General features: G+C 46.0%; 1 protein-coding gene across 1 annotated transcript in view; it reads right to left on the reverse strand.

Moving 5' to 3' along the window:
- The window catches only part of COL4A4 (collagen type IV alpha 4 chain), a 98493-nt gene extending 83793 nt beyond the window's left edge, over positions 1-14700 (reverse strand). The window contains exons 1-3 of the mRNA XM_040982775.1: positions 14657-14700; positions 14427-14469; positions 9170-9247 (exon numbers count right to left, since the gene is read on the reverse strand). Coding sequence (XP_040838709.1) covers positions 9170-9247; positions 14427-14469; positions 14657-14700 — 165 coding nt within the window. The remainder of the gene's footprint in view (positions 1-9169; positions 9248-14426; positions 14470-14656) is intronic.
- Between the last annotated feature and the right edge of the window lie 987 nt (positions 14701-15687).

Here is a 15687-nt window from a genome sequence, read left to right on the forward strand (position 1 = left end):
CCTCACCTTGCATGTGCTAAGAGTCCATCTGGGCACCAGTTCTAACCCTGGCAGCCCCACTTCCCATCCAGCTTCCTGCTTGTGGCCTGAGAACCAGCAGAGGATGGCCCAAAACCTTGGGACCCTGCACCCAGGTGGGAGGGCTGAATAAGCTCCGGGCTCCTGGCTTCAGATCAGCTCAGCTCTGGCCATTGCGGCTGCTTTGCTTGGGGAGTGAATCAATGGACAGAAGATCTTCCTCTCGGTCTCTCCTCTCTGTATATCTGACTTTGCATTAAAATTCTTAAAAAAAAAAAAAATCAAATCTCCAACTCACCTTTTGGTTGTCTCTGATCGGAGACCTACCCCAAAAATCTAAGAAACGCCCTGTCACTTTTGCTGTCTGGGGACAAGAAGCCAAATGCACATGACAGGTAGCCATATTTACAATTACTTCATGGCCTTTTCCCACCAGGAGTTGAATCAGTGTTAAGAAGTATAGATGGACGAATGACTGAGCAGATAAGCAAGGAGCTTTTTAAGACTGCTACTTCATGTCGCTTGGTGGCACGCAGGTACAGAGAGCGGCTGGCTCACTCCCCAGACAGCATCAACAGTCGGAACAAGGCACCCTCCACCCTACTCCCACGTATGGCTACAGGGCCCAAGCACCCTGTGTTCCAGGAGCATTAACTGGGAACTGGATCGCAAGTACAACAAGCAGGACTTGGAACGGCACTTTAATAGGGCGTTCCAGCATTGTGAGCAGTAGTGTACTGTGCCACAGTGACAACCCCCAAAACAGATTTGAAATAAGAATTATATGGAATTGTACAAACACTTCTGGGCTCTAAAACCAAGACACATTAAGATTCAGGGCACTGTTGGAAGGAGGAGGTTGGCTGTCAAGCTGTATTTGTGGCTATCAACCTCTGTAACTTGCCTCATTGTCATCAGTAACAGAAACAGGAGGCCCTCACACTCTGGCATGCCCACTGTGACATTCAAATCCAACCCTCAATCCAATCTGCAAAGGGTAACATTTAAAAAAAGTCTAGGGGTTTTCTATGTCCTTTCATAAAAATTAAAAGTAGTGTCAATCATCTGTTTAAAAGTTCTCTATTGTGGTTTCTGGGGGAATTTTCTAGACCCATCCTGTTTCTCCAGCTGATTTCTAGAAATGACCAAAGCATTTCCCTCCAATGCCTGCCCTTCCTGCTTGCTTCCCATCTCTGCAGATGGTGGCACTGTGGCTTCCACGAATCCAGGCTGCTGCCTGGCTGTCAGCTCTGGCTCACCTCCCCCACTTCCGCATGTCCCTGCCACACACTGCTCATCTTACCCAGCTCTCATTGGGAATCCTAGGTCAATCAGGGTCTTCTCATGACCACCCAAGGCCCAGCCTCTGTGCCTCTTCTCTCTGATTGGTGCAGAGAGATTGCACCAGCTCCTCTTCCTTCCTTCCCTTGTTGCATTGTCATCAAAATCTTCAGTGGCACCCCAGCCAATCTGACTCTCAATGATTCCCACACCATCCTGGCCCCCACCAATCACACTTACCTCCTTGAGGGCAGCCCTCACCTGTGGCTTGAGCCCACTGCACCTGTTTCAAGGTTCTGACGTCCCTCCTGACCTAATCCTTGCCCCCCATCCATCCCTCCAAGCCTTCATATCTGCCCTCAGATAATTAATACCCAGAACGTGCACAGAGACGTCACCCATTTTTCATTACTCGTATGCTGGCTGGAAATGATGTCTTCTAGTGAGGTTTATGGAGCCCAGGCATCTCCATTCACCTTTATTTCTGTCCCAGCATCTCGTTCATGGTCTTACACAGTATAAATTCTAAACATATCACCAAAGGTTGATTAATTAGTTGGAATTTCTACAGTTAAAATCAACAAGGTAGAATTTTTCTCATGCTTCATTGTCTTTAATATGCCGATGCTTTATTGTAGTTTAACAAAAGGCCACTAGATGTCACTATGCCATCACTTTACCCCAAAGGACTCACTGTGCAGCCTATGAGTCTTCCCCTCTTACAGAAGAGACTGCTGGCTGAATGAGGAAGAGTTATAAAAGTAAATACTTGTAATAATATGAGGAAATGCTGGTGGGACAGGGGGAGAGTGGGGAATGAGGAAGGGGAGGTGGAAGGAGGAATCCTTATACCTCCAAAACCATACCACGGAAAATAACAGAAAAACACAAAACCGAAAAGCAAATAATGATGTAACTCAGACAGATAATAGAATTTGTTTGTACCATAAATTCACTTGTGAAAAAAGGATAGGGATACACCAGTCACTCTGCTCCTCTCCTCCTCCTGGTTCTCCAACCAGGTGTCCCCTGGGAGTTGCTCAGGGATGCCCTGGGCATCCTGGATTGGTCATCAGCCCACAGGTGCCCACCACTGCCCACCTCTGACCCTCAGCACCCTGGGCATCCTGGATTGGTCATCAGCCCACAGGTGCCCATCACTGCCCACCTCTGACCCTCAGCACCCTGGGCATCTTGATGCCTCCGAGTGTTCCTGCTCTGTGTCATCTCTCACTCCTGTCAAATCTGTGTCCAAACATCCCCACCGTGTCACTTCTCCAGCTCTGCACCCCTTACTCAGCCACTAAGACCCCGGGGGCTGTAGCCGCTTCTAGCAGGTCTGTCCTGGTATTGCCTGACCTACCCTAGTCCTGCTCTCCTAGCAACACAAACGATCTCTAATACTGTCAATCTGCTTCTTCCCTTCTCAAAATCCCTCAGATTTGCTGTTACACAGGGTGCCCTGAGTTGGCCTTTTCAGCTGCATCCCTTGCCACTCGTTGGTGGATCCACTACTACAAAAACGCCCTCTGGCTGCCTTCCAGCTCCTCAAACACACCAGCTCCTCTTCACAGCCTGAGCAGTAGTGACCCGAACAGGACCCACAGTTAACTCACCCCACATTCTAATCCCCAGCACTTGAGGCTGTTCTTCTAGAAAGCAAAGAAGCAGTAAAAGTGAGGATCTTAGTGGAGCTGTTCATCGCAACATAGCCAGTGGACTCTGAACACTAACCCATGCATCCATAGAAGGATGCAGAGGGAGGCCAGACAGACATGAAAACAGGCAGACACTGGAGGACTGGACCACAGAATGCTGAGTGGTGCTGGGAGCAAAAGCTGGGAGAGAAGACAAGCAGATTCTCCCCAGAAATCTGGGAGCAAAGCTGAACGAAGCCAATACCTTGCCTAGGGACTTCTGGCCTTTAGACATGTTTGTAAACAAAGCTCTGTTGCAGTCAGCCACCAAGTATGTGATGGCTTGTTCTGGTGGCCACAGGAACAAACACTACACTTTCTCCAGGCTGCTGCTGGGTGAGCTCTCGTGTCGTCATGCCCAAGTTCCAGGTCAGCCCTTGACTCCCAGGCCACATACACTCCACATACAGACTCTCGTGCAAAACAGTGTCAGGCACCAAATTGTCCACCTTGGAGAAAACAGATGTTGTCTTTTCTGTGCCCAGATGTACCCAAACACCCAGAACAGGATTTGGCACCAGAACCATTCAGGCACCAGAACTGGCAGCTCCAGAGTGGATCTGTTCCATCTCAGTATTCCAGGCTACAGGAGCATTTTTCCCCCCTCAGACCCACAGTCCTGTCTGATGCTGAATGGACGGGCAGGTGCACTTACAAACGGCAGCATGACAGGGCTGGCACTGTGGTGTAGTGAGTGCCCCTTGTGGCACTGCCATCCCAGCTCTCTGCCAGTGCTCCTCTTGGGAAAGCAGATGGTGGCACTAGTGTTTGGGGCCCGTCACCAATGTGAGCCGATGGAATTCCAGGTTCCTGTCTTTATCCTGGTCTACTTCAGGTTGTTGCAACTATTTGGAGAGTGAACCAGAAAGTGGAAGATCTGTCAGTGTGTGTGTTTGTCATTTCAGCTTTCAAATAGGTATTTTCAAGAAGACTGACAGTGGAGGAAAATACATATACATATTATATATATGGTTATTTATATATGCATGGCTATTTTCCTGTTGGGTCCTTGTAGATTATTGAAAATGGTACTTAAAAGGCATCTGGTTATGTTTTAAACCATTGCAGCTTTCATTCACTTTGTCAGATGTTACCCTAGCACTAGAAATGTGGCTTCCATTCACTGCAGTCCAATCTCCTGCATGGAATTCTTCCCCAGAATGCACCCCGTGCCGGTGGCCTCTGTTTCTCACCAATAACAACGCTGCCTTGACAACATCAGCAATGATGATTTCCTATGAGCTCAGCTCCTCACCGGCCTGGGCCTTATCTACGCTGGCTCAGCACGCTCTGCAGGCGCTGTAGGAAGCTGACCACTAGGAAAGCTGGGCAGATGTGCCAAGGTGTACATAGGCCCAAACAGCAAGCAGGATTCCCACGGGACATCTTGTTACATGAGCTCCGCATGTGCACTTGACCCGTTTGGAACGTTACACAATGCATCCTACAGGGTAGTAGACAGAGATAAGCTTGCTGCTCTCTCTCACCCACAAATGCTAGATGCAGCAACCAGATTCGTCACTGCCAGGAGCAATGCTGCCCTGTTGGAGTCCCTCTTAGCTGCTTCTACCATGGTGATTACTAGGGACCTGGTAGAAGATCAGAGGTAGGGAACCTTTCCCTCTACCCTACCCCGGGCCTCCAAAATCCTGTTGAGGGAAGTTTCCCTGAGCATCTGCATAGGAATCCTACACCAGAAGACACCCCATTAAGGTTCAGTTACCTCCAAGACCGGGAATGTTTGAACAGGCTCGGCTGAAGCCATAACCTACAGGCTGGTGAACAGAAGCCCCCTGGGGAAACCTCAGACATTGGGTTTTTCAAAAGATTGTATCCCACTGCCTCTACAGTCACCATCATGGACAGTCCCATCCTGGGGGCATCCCTCGCTCAGGACGATCAACTGTCCTGTAGATGCAGAGCCCGACACCTCAGACATGAACTCATTCCCAGAGAATTCCACTATGACAACCAGTGAGCCAGGGAGTGCTTGCAGGAGAAAGCTGTGGATTAAAAGAGGATAAAGCCAAAACAGTGAAGACCTACTCTTAGACTGCACAGTCCACTGGGACACCAGGATTGCTCAGATCCATTCTGCAGACTCCATGGACAGCATGTCCTGAGACTCAACTGATACACTGAGCTTTAGAACTTTATGTGCAAATGACACAATATAAAGATGTTAGTGTTCCCCACATAAATTCCACTCTTATCATGGAACGCAGGCTCTTGGGGGTAAAAATGGAGACTTGAAGGGAACTGAAGCAAAACTACACCTTTTCTGGTGATTTAAAATTACCAAAGAGAAACTTGCTAAGTGTTTGATCTGGTTTATTGAATCAGAGGAACTAAAACTGTTCTTGAATTTTAATCCATTTGATCTCCCTATATGCAGCATTACTGCACCACATTATTATAGGATGTGTCTTTACTATCATGCCAGGGCTTAATTCAGAATGTAAAACAGTTCCATCCTGACCTCCAAGGACATGGGAGTTCTCCTAAGGACACACAGCTTCTAGTCTTGAAGCCAATGAAGAACAGGAAATCTTGCCAAATGGCACTCATTCACTTCCTGAAAGAAAGAGGGTGAAGAACTTGGAAATGCTGAGCATAGGCACAAGTCCTTTTAGAAATCGGCTGAGTAAAATCACAGGAAGCTCCCCATCCCTAATCCCATCCATGGGATGTCAGAGCCGGCAAGGACAGGACCAGCCATCCTGAGCAAACCTTCATCCCCAGGAGAGTGTGCTGGACCTAAGGAAAGCTCAGCCAGGTGCAGTCTCCTGTCACTATCCTTGAGATCTTTCCAGAAGGCCATTGTACCTTTAAAAGGCCCGAGTGCAACCACAGTTGTATTTGCTGCTGCTGCTGCTACTCCAAGTGTTTATTTCTGGCTCCTGAAATTCCCAAGAGAATCTCAACTATGTGAGATTATGCATTCACTAACAGGCTTATACTTCAGCTTGTGGGAGGAAGACCGGGGAAGGGGGGCGGGTATAGAAACTTCCTTGAAGACTGTTCTCCCATTCCTTTGGCTGTGGCAGATCTTCTTAGGTGCTCGCTTGGCCGCCAGCTCCGTTTCCCAGATCCTGTCCAGGCTGTAGTTTGAATTTTAAATTATTGACATATGTTTATGAACTCATTACATACAGCATGTGGTACTCACAAAGAAATAACAAAAGGCCCCCAGTTCCCAAAGTGAAGAAACAATTTATACTGTTTAGCATGTCCATGATGGGTTAGAAGTCAGGACAAACTCATACATATGGTCCCATTACCAAGATTGAACATAGACATGCATCTAATCAAAAGGGTTGGCTTATCTCCACTCAAAGCTAACCAAGGCCACAGGGACAGCCAGAAGGACAACAGAAGAGAACTAGGTAAGAGCTTACTGGTGGGCCCTACAAGCGAAGATGGCAGCACAGGCCTACATAAACCGCGATCTTTGTCCCTGATGAGCTTTGAGTTCAGGAATGACCATGCAGGATAGAAATGAGAAATCATGCAAAGAGAATTGGAGATGGTCAGTTTATCTTTGAGAAAGTGGCCAATTGATGTAGTTGCAGAGGTCAAAGGGCAGGCATAGTGACTAGAGAAGTCGAGTTGGAGACTTTGGGACTCTGATGGTTCAGTTCTGAGACCAGGCAAATTCTGGTCTGTGCCAGAGTCACCTTCCAGCTCCACTTCAAATTCTGGATCCCATCTCCAGTTGAAATGACAGGGCAAGCCTTGTTGGCCAGCAATTGATTATAATGCAGCAACTTTGCGAAGGGTTAAACACCCTTCCAACCAGGCATAAAGCCACGAGAGAGGAAACATGTCCTTCTTTGGACTGTCTGGCTATGGCAGCAGCAGCGCAGCCTTGGGACGATCCCCCAAGACTCTGGAGTGCAGTGTGTTCCTGTTTCCACAGACTCAGCTGAGCCATCTTTGCTGGGAGGAGACTGGCGGGCTGCTCAGGCTCTCACAGGGCCCACCTCCCAGATCAGTCCCCACTTATTCACAGGCCATGCTCCCAGATGCTCAGCTGGGAAACATCACATTTCACAGCCACACATGGGGGCACATGTCCATCTCAGGAAGAACAGAGCTTCCCTGGAGTATACACACAGGTCTTCCTGACCACCCAGGAGCAGGGTCATACACACAGGGCAGGGACAGCACAGCCCCACACGCCTGCAAATGCACCCCCTACACAAGCACCAGCTTGCGGTTGCTTAACCCATGGAAACCAAAGGAAAGCACATAGGGCAAACATGAGAAAACGGCTGCTAGGTCACGTGGGAGTGCCCACCTGAGTTCACAAAGTTAATGCAAAAACCCAGGTGTTGGAACCTTAAGTAATCATCTTTCCATGATCCCAGAGTGGAAGCCAGACACCTGGATGTGGTTATTGGCTCTGCCACCGGTACCAAGCACGTTAATTAGAACTCTTGCAAGTTCGGGGTCCTTGTGTTGACAGCTGGAAACAATGACGACTCCTGCCCCCACACAGCAGGCATTTGTTTAGGTCAGGGGCCCCCCAGCGTTGGCACCAGTGGCAGCAGCATACCTGACCTCCAGTCTCAGGACACCAGGAACAATCCCTCCACCCAGCTGTGACAACCAAAAATGTCTCCGCATTGCCCAATGTTGCCTGGAGGCAGGCAATATGACTTGGAGCGGAGAACTACTGAATAGAAAGCTGAGGTTTGTAAGGGCACACAGCACACCTGCCAAAACAACTCTAACCTCATTTAAGTTGGGGAAGCCACCAATCTGGCTAAAGCAAGGCAACTCTCCCCTCTCTCCCACGGTCTCCCCATCCCCGTTCTGCGGTAGAACTGAGCCAACCCACAGGGGGATGGCGGTGCTCAAGCACAAAGCTCTCAGAATATAAACCTACTCAATTTTCTATTTACATTTGTGTACAGAGACAAAAAAATAACCTCACGAGAAAGAAAGGCCTTTTCTCAAAATCATTAATTTGTACTCAGTGTGTAATATTAAGTCATAGCCACACACACAAAGCTAAACAGCCTCTACAAATAATATGGACACTGTAATCAACTGAATGTGCCTCTAAAGTTCATTTGCTAAAATTCTAACCCCTAATGGGGTAGTATTAGATAGGGTCTTTGAAAGGTAATTGGGTTATCAATGGGGTCCTTATGAATGAGATTAGTAGCCTCAGCAAGGGGAGCTCAGAGCAAGTGAGCTAGCTCGCGCTCTCCTTTGTCTGACAGATCAGGACTTAATGAAGACGGCCATGTGCAACCGGAAGCAGGTTCCCACACACTCCAGGTCCACCAGCTCCTTGATCTTGCACTTCCAGAAGTGTGGGAAAGAGATTTCTGTTTGAGCTCCTCAAGCTCTGGAATTTTGTTAAAGCAGCCTCAACGGATGAAGACACATAAAAACTGAGGCACTGATTGATGTAAAAGTTGTCCAAGGCTTTGAAAACATCTTCCCTCCTTATGAGAGCATGGGAGTGTTTTTAATCAAAGAATTATTTGATACTTCAATGCAAGATTGCCAACTGCTGCTGTTCACCAAGAGCATGGTTCTGGGTAGACTTGAACAGACACTAGCTTCTCTGTGCTTTGTTCTCCTGCACAGAAAAAGCAACACAATGACAAGGTGGTTTGTAAAGTCACTGAGCCACGGTATTGTGAATACACAGAACAGTCCCTGCTGCATAATTAGCACACAGTTAATGCAGCTATCACACTTAACTATAGCACCATTGCACTGATTTCAATGGGTGCTACTCAAGAGTTTCATGCTCAAGTGTCAGGAAAGATTATTTAAAGCCAAATCAAGCAAGTCTGTTTTCTTTGATTCGCTGCAATACTCAGTTCTCAGGGTGTTGAACAATGCTGATGTGCTGCAAGATTTTCAAGATGTTGACCCAGTAGGCACTAAGGAGCACGGAGCGCCCCTCTGCACAGGTGGTTCACAAGACTGGAGCTGCACACATCGCTGGGTGATTCTGCTTCCCTGATTCCTTCCATGCCTGACACACAGTCCAATATCATTGAGACTGCTTATCAAGATCCAAAAACTACGATTGTGAAAGACATCAGCAGCTGGCAAAACATGCCAAGAATCCAGGCCTGCTTAAACAGTCACAATGGTTCGGAGCTCAGGTGTGCGGCCCATCTTGGCTTTCACATGACTGGACTTACCCGAGACCCCTTCTCAGGAAAGCACTGGCACACAGAGCAATCTCTTCCGCCACACGGACCAGCATATTTCTTTCCACTCTGGAAAACAAAGCATCTGGTTCAGTATACCTGCCCTCATCCCATATGGTAAATATACTATGACTGGGGTATATATGGCTCAGAACGTATACACTTGAATAAGCACTCTTGGTTTGCCTACCTCACAAGAACCCCATAGCATACTTTAACATTTGAATCTGAGATATAAAAACTTAACACCAAAATACATGGAAGTGGCTCAGTAGGAAGGAGCGCAAATCACAGGAAGAGCAACTTCAAGATTGAGGACCTTGGAGAAGGGAACAAACTCCCCCCTAAAGCCACTTTAATTGGAGTCTCGTGCTCCACCCCCTTGTAAGACTATCATGCTGTGAACAATGTGAGTGTAAACTTCAGTTAGGCAAACCCCAAGTGCATGAAGGAGTCTAGTTCAAGGAGCTAAGTTTGGCATTCTTCCCAGACCCCCTTGTTTTATCTCTAAGGTTGACTTGAGTACGTCCCTCTCAACCTATCACAATTTCCCAGTCACAGCCTGGACTTGCAGTGGGAAGGGTTCTTCCTGCAATTTGCTGATACCCCAAGGTGGTTTCTGTATCTTCAACCAGAAAGCTCCAGAACTTGCACAATATGCGCACTTCTGGCTACATTTTCAGTACCCTCAGGAATCAACACACTCGTTGTGCAACTCAGCCCCTTGCTCTCAAATATCCTACCTATGTTCCCAGTCATCAAGCACTTGAGCGCAGAAGTGAAGGCTCAGTATGTCCATCAATAGGTTCTTAAGGACACAGAGGGCCTCTTGTGACCCCGGGCAGTGCGGACAAGCAATGAGTATGCACTCATGACCTGGGTTGTAGGTTGGGAGGAAATGGGAGTCTATGCTCCTAAGTGGTAGTGAAAGTAATTCCAGATGCTAGGAGCTATTTTAATGGGTAAGAATATGCAGGTATGACAATAACCCTTGCCTACTGACGCAGGCCAAGTTTCGTCTTCACAATGTTTATGTATTAACCACACATTTCTATAGATGTTTTTAAACATAAGGATTGAAATCTAAACCTTTAGACCAAGGTATGACAGCAAAGATTAAACATTGAATAACATTTGCGAATATGATGGAAAACACATATAACACATAAATATCTACCGGTAGACGTTCAATACACACAAATAAACGTAAACATGTATAGAAGCGCATGCCTACGTGTAAGGCAGGGCGAAACTGTCCAATCGTATCACTTAGATCTCTAGAGGACAAATATGCTCAGTAAGCATTAATGGAAAAGGATATCTTTTAATGATTCATGAGAAGTCTATAAAGTGCATAATGATTTGAAACTTGACCAAGACCTAAACTACTATATAATTTAACAAATGTATTTGCCGTTTCAGAAGTGCATGCATCTTGATGCTTGTTAACACAGTCATGTGCGAATACAGACATTAAGTTCAAATCCCTGAGACGTTTAAGCCAGCTGCAGAGTCCAGGGTCAGATCAGGACAGCGTGAAAGCACCTAACCGATTCTGAACACCCGAGTTCATTCCAGGTTAGAATTCATGACTGCGGGTTTGCCGAAACATCAAAATAATCAGAGAAAATGGTCAGCTGATTAGATGACTCGATAAAAAGCAAGTGTGTTGTTGTTACTTATGATTGCCAAGTGTCACAGAGATGTTTGTGGCAATATTGCATTTCAGGGGAGAATCAGTTTAAGACAAATGAGCAGATTCTAATACAGAAACAGGAATAGTCACAAAGTTATGCTTTAAACCAGTTAAAAAAATATGCAAGAGGTGATTTTAATCTCCATTCTTTTCTCCGTTGATACATCCCAATGCACCCCGAAAGGAGGGGTGAATTTACGAGGGAAGTGTCTGCATTTCAGAAGTACATTGTGTAAACCCACTAAACTTGCAGATGGTGTACTAGGCGACCACACATGCAAAATAAAACCACATGCATTGGCTGAAAACATGCATATACTGTCAAAACCCTGATACTCTTCTTCAAACAAAGATGAAATCACTAGGTATGTATCTCAGACATTAAAAAAAAAACTAAAAATACATTTATTTGAAAGGGAAATGGGACAGAGAATGAGAAACTTCCATTGGTTGATTCATTCCTCAGATAGACACAATAATCAGAATCGGGCCAGGCAGAAGCAGGGAGAAGAATTCTGTTCCATTCTCACACTAGTGGCAGAGGCCCAAACACTTGGACCAGAATCCACTGCAGTCCTAGACACATTAGCCAAAACTACATTGTTAGATTATTAATCTGACCTTGAACGGGGGACTCAAACTGGGCCTTGAACCAGCCTCTAATATGGGATATTAACCTCAAAAAGAACCCATGGCAATGACCGCTACCTCAGGCATTTCTAAGAAAATATTTGTGGCATAGAAAGTTGAAGGAAGGAAGGAATAGGGATGCATGATGGCTCAATTGGCTAATCTGCCACCTCTAAAGGCCGGTATCCCATATGGGCACTGGTTCATGTCCCAGCAGCTCCACTTCCCAACCAGCTCCTTACTGTGGCCTGGGAAAGCAGTGGAGGATGGCCTAAAGCCTTGGGATCCTGCATCCGCATGGGAGAACTGGCTCCCGGCTTCGACTCGGCTCAGCTCTGGCATTTGTGCCCATTTGGTGAGTGAGTCAGTGGATGGAAGATGCTTCTGTTTGTCCTTCTCTGTAAAGCTTCCTTTCCAAAGAAAACCTTAAAGGAAGTCGGTAACATCTATAAGCAATCCTTCCTACTTTTGTACCACTATTTTCTTTTCTTTTTTAAAAGATATATTTATTCCTTGAAAAATCATGACACACAGAAAGGAGGATAGACAGGAAGATCATCTGTCTGATGATTCACTCCCCAAGCAAACGCAAGGGCTGGAGCCTAGCTGGGCATCTCCTCTGGGTCCTTTGTGTGGGTGCAAGGTTCCAAGGCTTTGGCCCGTTCTCAACTGCTTTCGCAGGCCGCAGGCAGCAAGCTGGAAGGGAAGCAGGGCCACCAGGATAAGCACTGGCACCCATTCGGGATCCTGGTGCTTGCTAGCTGAGGATTCCAGCCACTAGGCTATGGCGCCAGGCCTCTTTTTTTTTTTTTTTTTTTAAAGTAATGTGGACACATTTCCATAAGAAGCTCAAAATCGTCTAGCAGGACATGAGGTTTACTTTTCCAGTTTGGGCACTATGTCATTCCAGTGGAAGAGCACTCTCCTCCAATCCATGTCTGGTCATTAACAAGCATGCTGACTCGCACAGACACATGGCATACATACACAGCCGGTGACTGCCACTGTGCTGACTTCCATCTAACTGGTGGAGTGTATTGGAAATTTTTGCATTCCCATAATCCTATGCCTTTGAAATCCTTTTGATGTCAGTCAGAAAGTAGCTATTTATCAGTTTCTTGTTCTCCCCAACTTATTAAGAAACATGTAGGTAGTTCCATTTTGCTACTGAACACTGCTCAGAAATTAAGTTTCCTATACAATCGACCTTTGTACATGTCACAATGAACATGTATGATACATTGCAAAAAGGACACATTTCTATATCAATGGATATTTGCATTTTAAATCCTGATAGATGAGAGGAATTTAACTTGGTTGTGGAGCTACCTGCATCCCACATTGAAGTATCTGGGCTTAATTCCTAACTCTGGCACCTCTTTCCTGCTTCGTCAACACAGACAGTAGGAAGTGGCAGTGACTACCCAAGCAATTCGGTTCCTGCCACTGATATGGGAGGTAGACACAGCATTCCCAGCTCCCACAGTCAGCTCTGGCCCAGTATAAATCACTGCTGACATTTGGGGAGTGACCCAGCAGACGGGAGTTCCAGATGCAGCTCGCTCTCATTCGCTTTCTCTTTCCCCCAAATAAATAGTATTTTAAAATGAAACCTTATCTACAATACCAAATTGCTTTCCGTAAATATTGCATCACTCTGTAGCTGCCTTTAAAATCCAACTATATATAATACACACTCCCTGTGTGAGAGCTCCCAATGGTAGGGTACAGGATACAACAGCCCTTGGTTCAGGAATCACTCACATGTATGGAATATGAGAACAAGGGAGGGGCAAGCGCTGTGGTCCAGCTGGCTAAGCAGCCCTCTACAGCATCAGTATTCCATATGGACACAGGTTCAAGTCCTGACTGTCCCACTTCTGTTCCAGTTCCCTGCTAGCAAGCCTAGAAAAGCAATGGAAGAAGACACAGTTCTTGGGCCCCTGCACCAGAACACCTGGAAGATGGATGCTCCAGGTACCTAGCTTCACACTGACCAGCCCCAGATGTTGCAGCTTTTGAGGGGGAGTGAACCAGTGGATAAAAATACTGTGTGTGTGTGTAAGCCTCTGCCTCTCCCTCTAACTTGCCTTTCACATACTAAATACATTTTTTAAAAGGAAAAAAGTACAATCCAGGACACTGAAGACTTTTTAATAGAAAATGTATTATTGAAAAAACTAGAAAAATCAAGTCAGAGAAATAGAAAAGCTACACTAGCATGTGTCCCATGTGTTGGCTTTTTTTCAGGCAATGCTCTCAAATGCTTATGAGCAGAGTTGGGAAAAGCCTCATGACAACTCTTAGCACAGAGGAAGCTGTAACTCGAGTAGGGGATGGATCCTCAACAGAATCAAGGGCCATGGCTTCTCATTGGTTGATCCAGGTGCTTGCTGTTTGCACTGGTAGGAAAGGGGGGGTGGACTGGCTTAAAGGCCAATGGCCATTTCAGTCAGCACAACTGGACAGGTTGGGTTCAGGTTATGGAAAGGTGACAATGTGCTCTCGAGGCCAACCGGAGTTAGAGTAACTCTGTGTTCATAGCTCACATTCTTTAAAGAGGATGCAGAGCAGAGACAGCTTATTATGGAATGTTCTAGACACCTTTCCCTAGAGCTAAAAAGTTCAGCTTCAATCTTATACTTTTGACTTAATCTTGAGATGGTCCAGCTGTGCCCTTCCCATTCCCCAAAGCATTTTAAGAAATTATTAAGCTAATCATAAAACTTTCAAAAATCTCTAAAACCTAGGCAGTTCAGTAGCCAGATTTGACTATAAAACACGAAAGAAAACAGTTCGCCTAGCATAATCCTTTTATAGATAACACAAAATCCCAGAATGACCTTGTTTAATGTGAAACAGACAAAAAAATTCCAATAAAGCGAGTTTTCAACATCCAGTAAGTGCTAATTAGGTACTTACCCCATATGCATGTTGGATAGAAAAGAAGATAAGTACCAGTGACCTATCGAAAAACAAAAATTCAGATTAATTTTGAATTGTCCGTTTTGATGTGAGTCAGGCTGCTGCCGCCAGCGTATCTGTCTTGGCGACCCGGTGGTTAGCCTCACCCTGGCGGACTCGGCCGCCTTTCCTCTTTGAATAGCTTCATGTGGCCTTGCCGTTTTCAGGGACCTTGAACATCCCCTGACCATGGGGACATCTGAATATGAAGCCAGATGATGGTGAAAGACATGACCCGTGAGTGAAAGCCAAGGGGCCTGGGAAGAAGACAGCTTGGGCTGGGAGGCTTCCAGAGGGCAAGAGAAATAAAGTGAAATTAAAAGAGGAGGGGAGCCCAAGGTCTTCCACGTGAGGCAGAAATCTGAATGGGGCTAAAAAAAAATCAATATAATAAATTTTAACAGAAAACCTACAATCAAACAGACACAGGGATAGACGCTGCAGTGCAGTAAGTTAAGACTCTGCTCGTGATGTCAACAGTTTATCATAGGACTGATTAGAGTCCCAGCTAGTCTGTTTCCATTCCATCTCCTGGCTGATGTGCTGGGGAAGGCAGTGGGAGATGGCCCGAGTGCTTGGGTCCCTGCTGTCCATGTAGGAGATTTGGAAGGAACTCCTGGCTCCTGGCTTCAGACTGGCCCAAATCTGGTTGTTGTGGCCACGTGGGGAGTGAACCAGCTGATGGCAAGATTTCTTTTCCTCCCTGTCTCTGTCATTCTACCTTTCTGAGAAATAAAACCTATTTGAAATTTAAAAGTGCTCTAAGTCTTGGTCTGTATTTCCTGGGGCTTAAATCTGTCAGACAACTTTCACCTCCACACACCCATTGCTGGTTAATACACATCCATTTGGAGTTAATGCTACAGGCGATCATGACAAGGACATCACCAGGGATCTGAAGTTTTTCTGGAAGAGTACCTCATCGACACTCAGCGTCCTAATGGCCTCACAGGCGTGACACGGTGCTCAAACTTTGCCGGCTTTTTCTTCTCTTCCAGAAGATTCCTCTATGCAAGTGAGTTCCAGTGTGTAGGGCCTGTATGTGTCAAATATAAATAGCTCTTAAAACACAGCTTGCATTGTGGCATTGAAAATAATTACTTTCATTATTCACAATAATGAAAATAATTTCTAAAGGAGAACTACACAGCTTTATAGTAATATTTCCATAATGATAGATAACCAGAATAAATATCAATTTCTACTCTTAGAAATATTA

Source organism: Ochotona curzoniae, unplaced genomic scaffold (genome assembly GCF_017591425.1).
Source record: "Ochotona curzoniae isolate NIBS_2020 unplaced genomic scaffold, NIBS_Ocur_1.0 contig_3643, whole genome shotgun sequence".
NCBI classification, from domain to species: Eukaryota; Metazoa; Chordata; class Mammalia; order Lagomorpha; family Ochotonidae; genus Ochotona; species Ochotona curzoniae.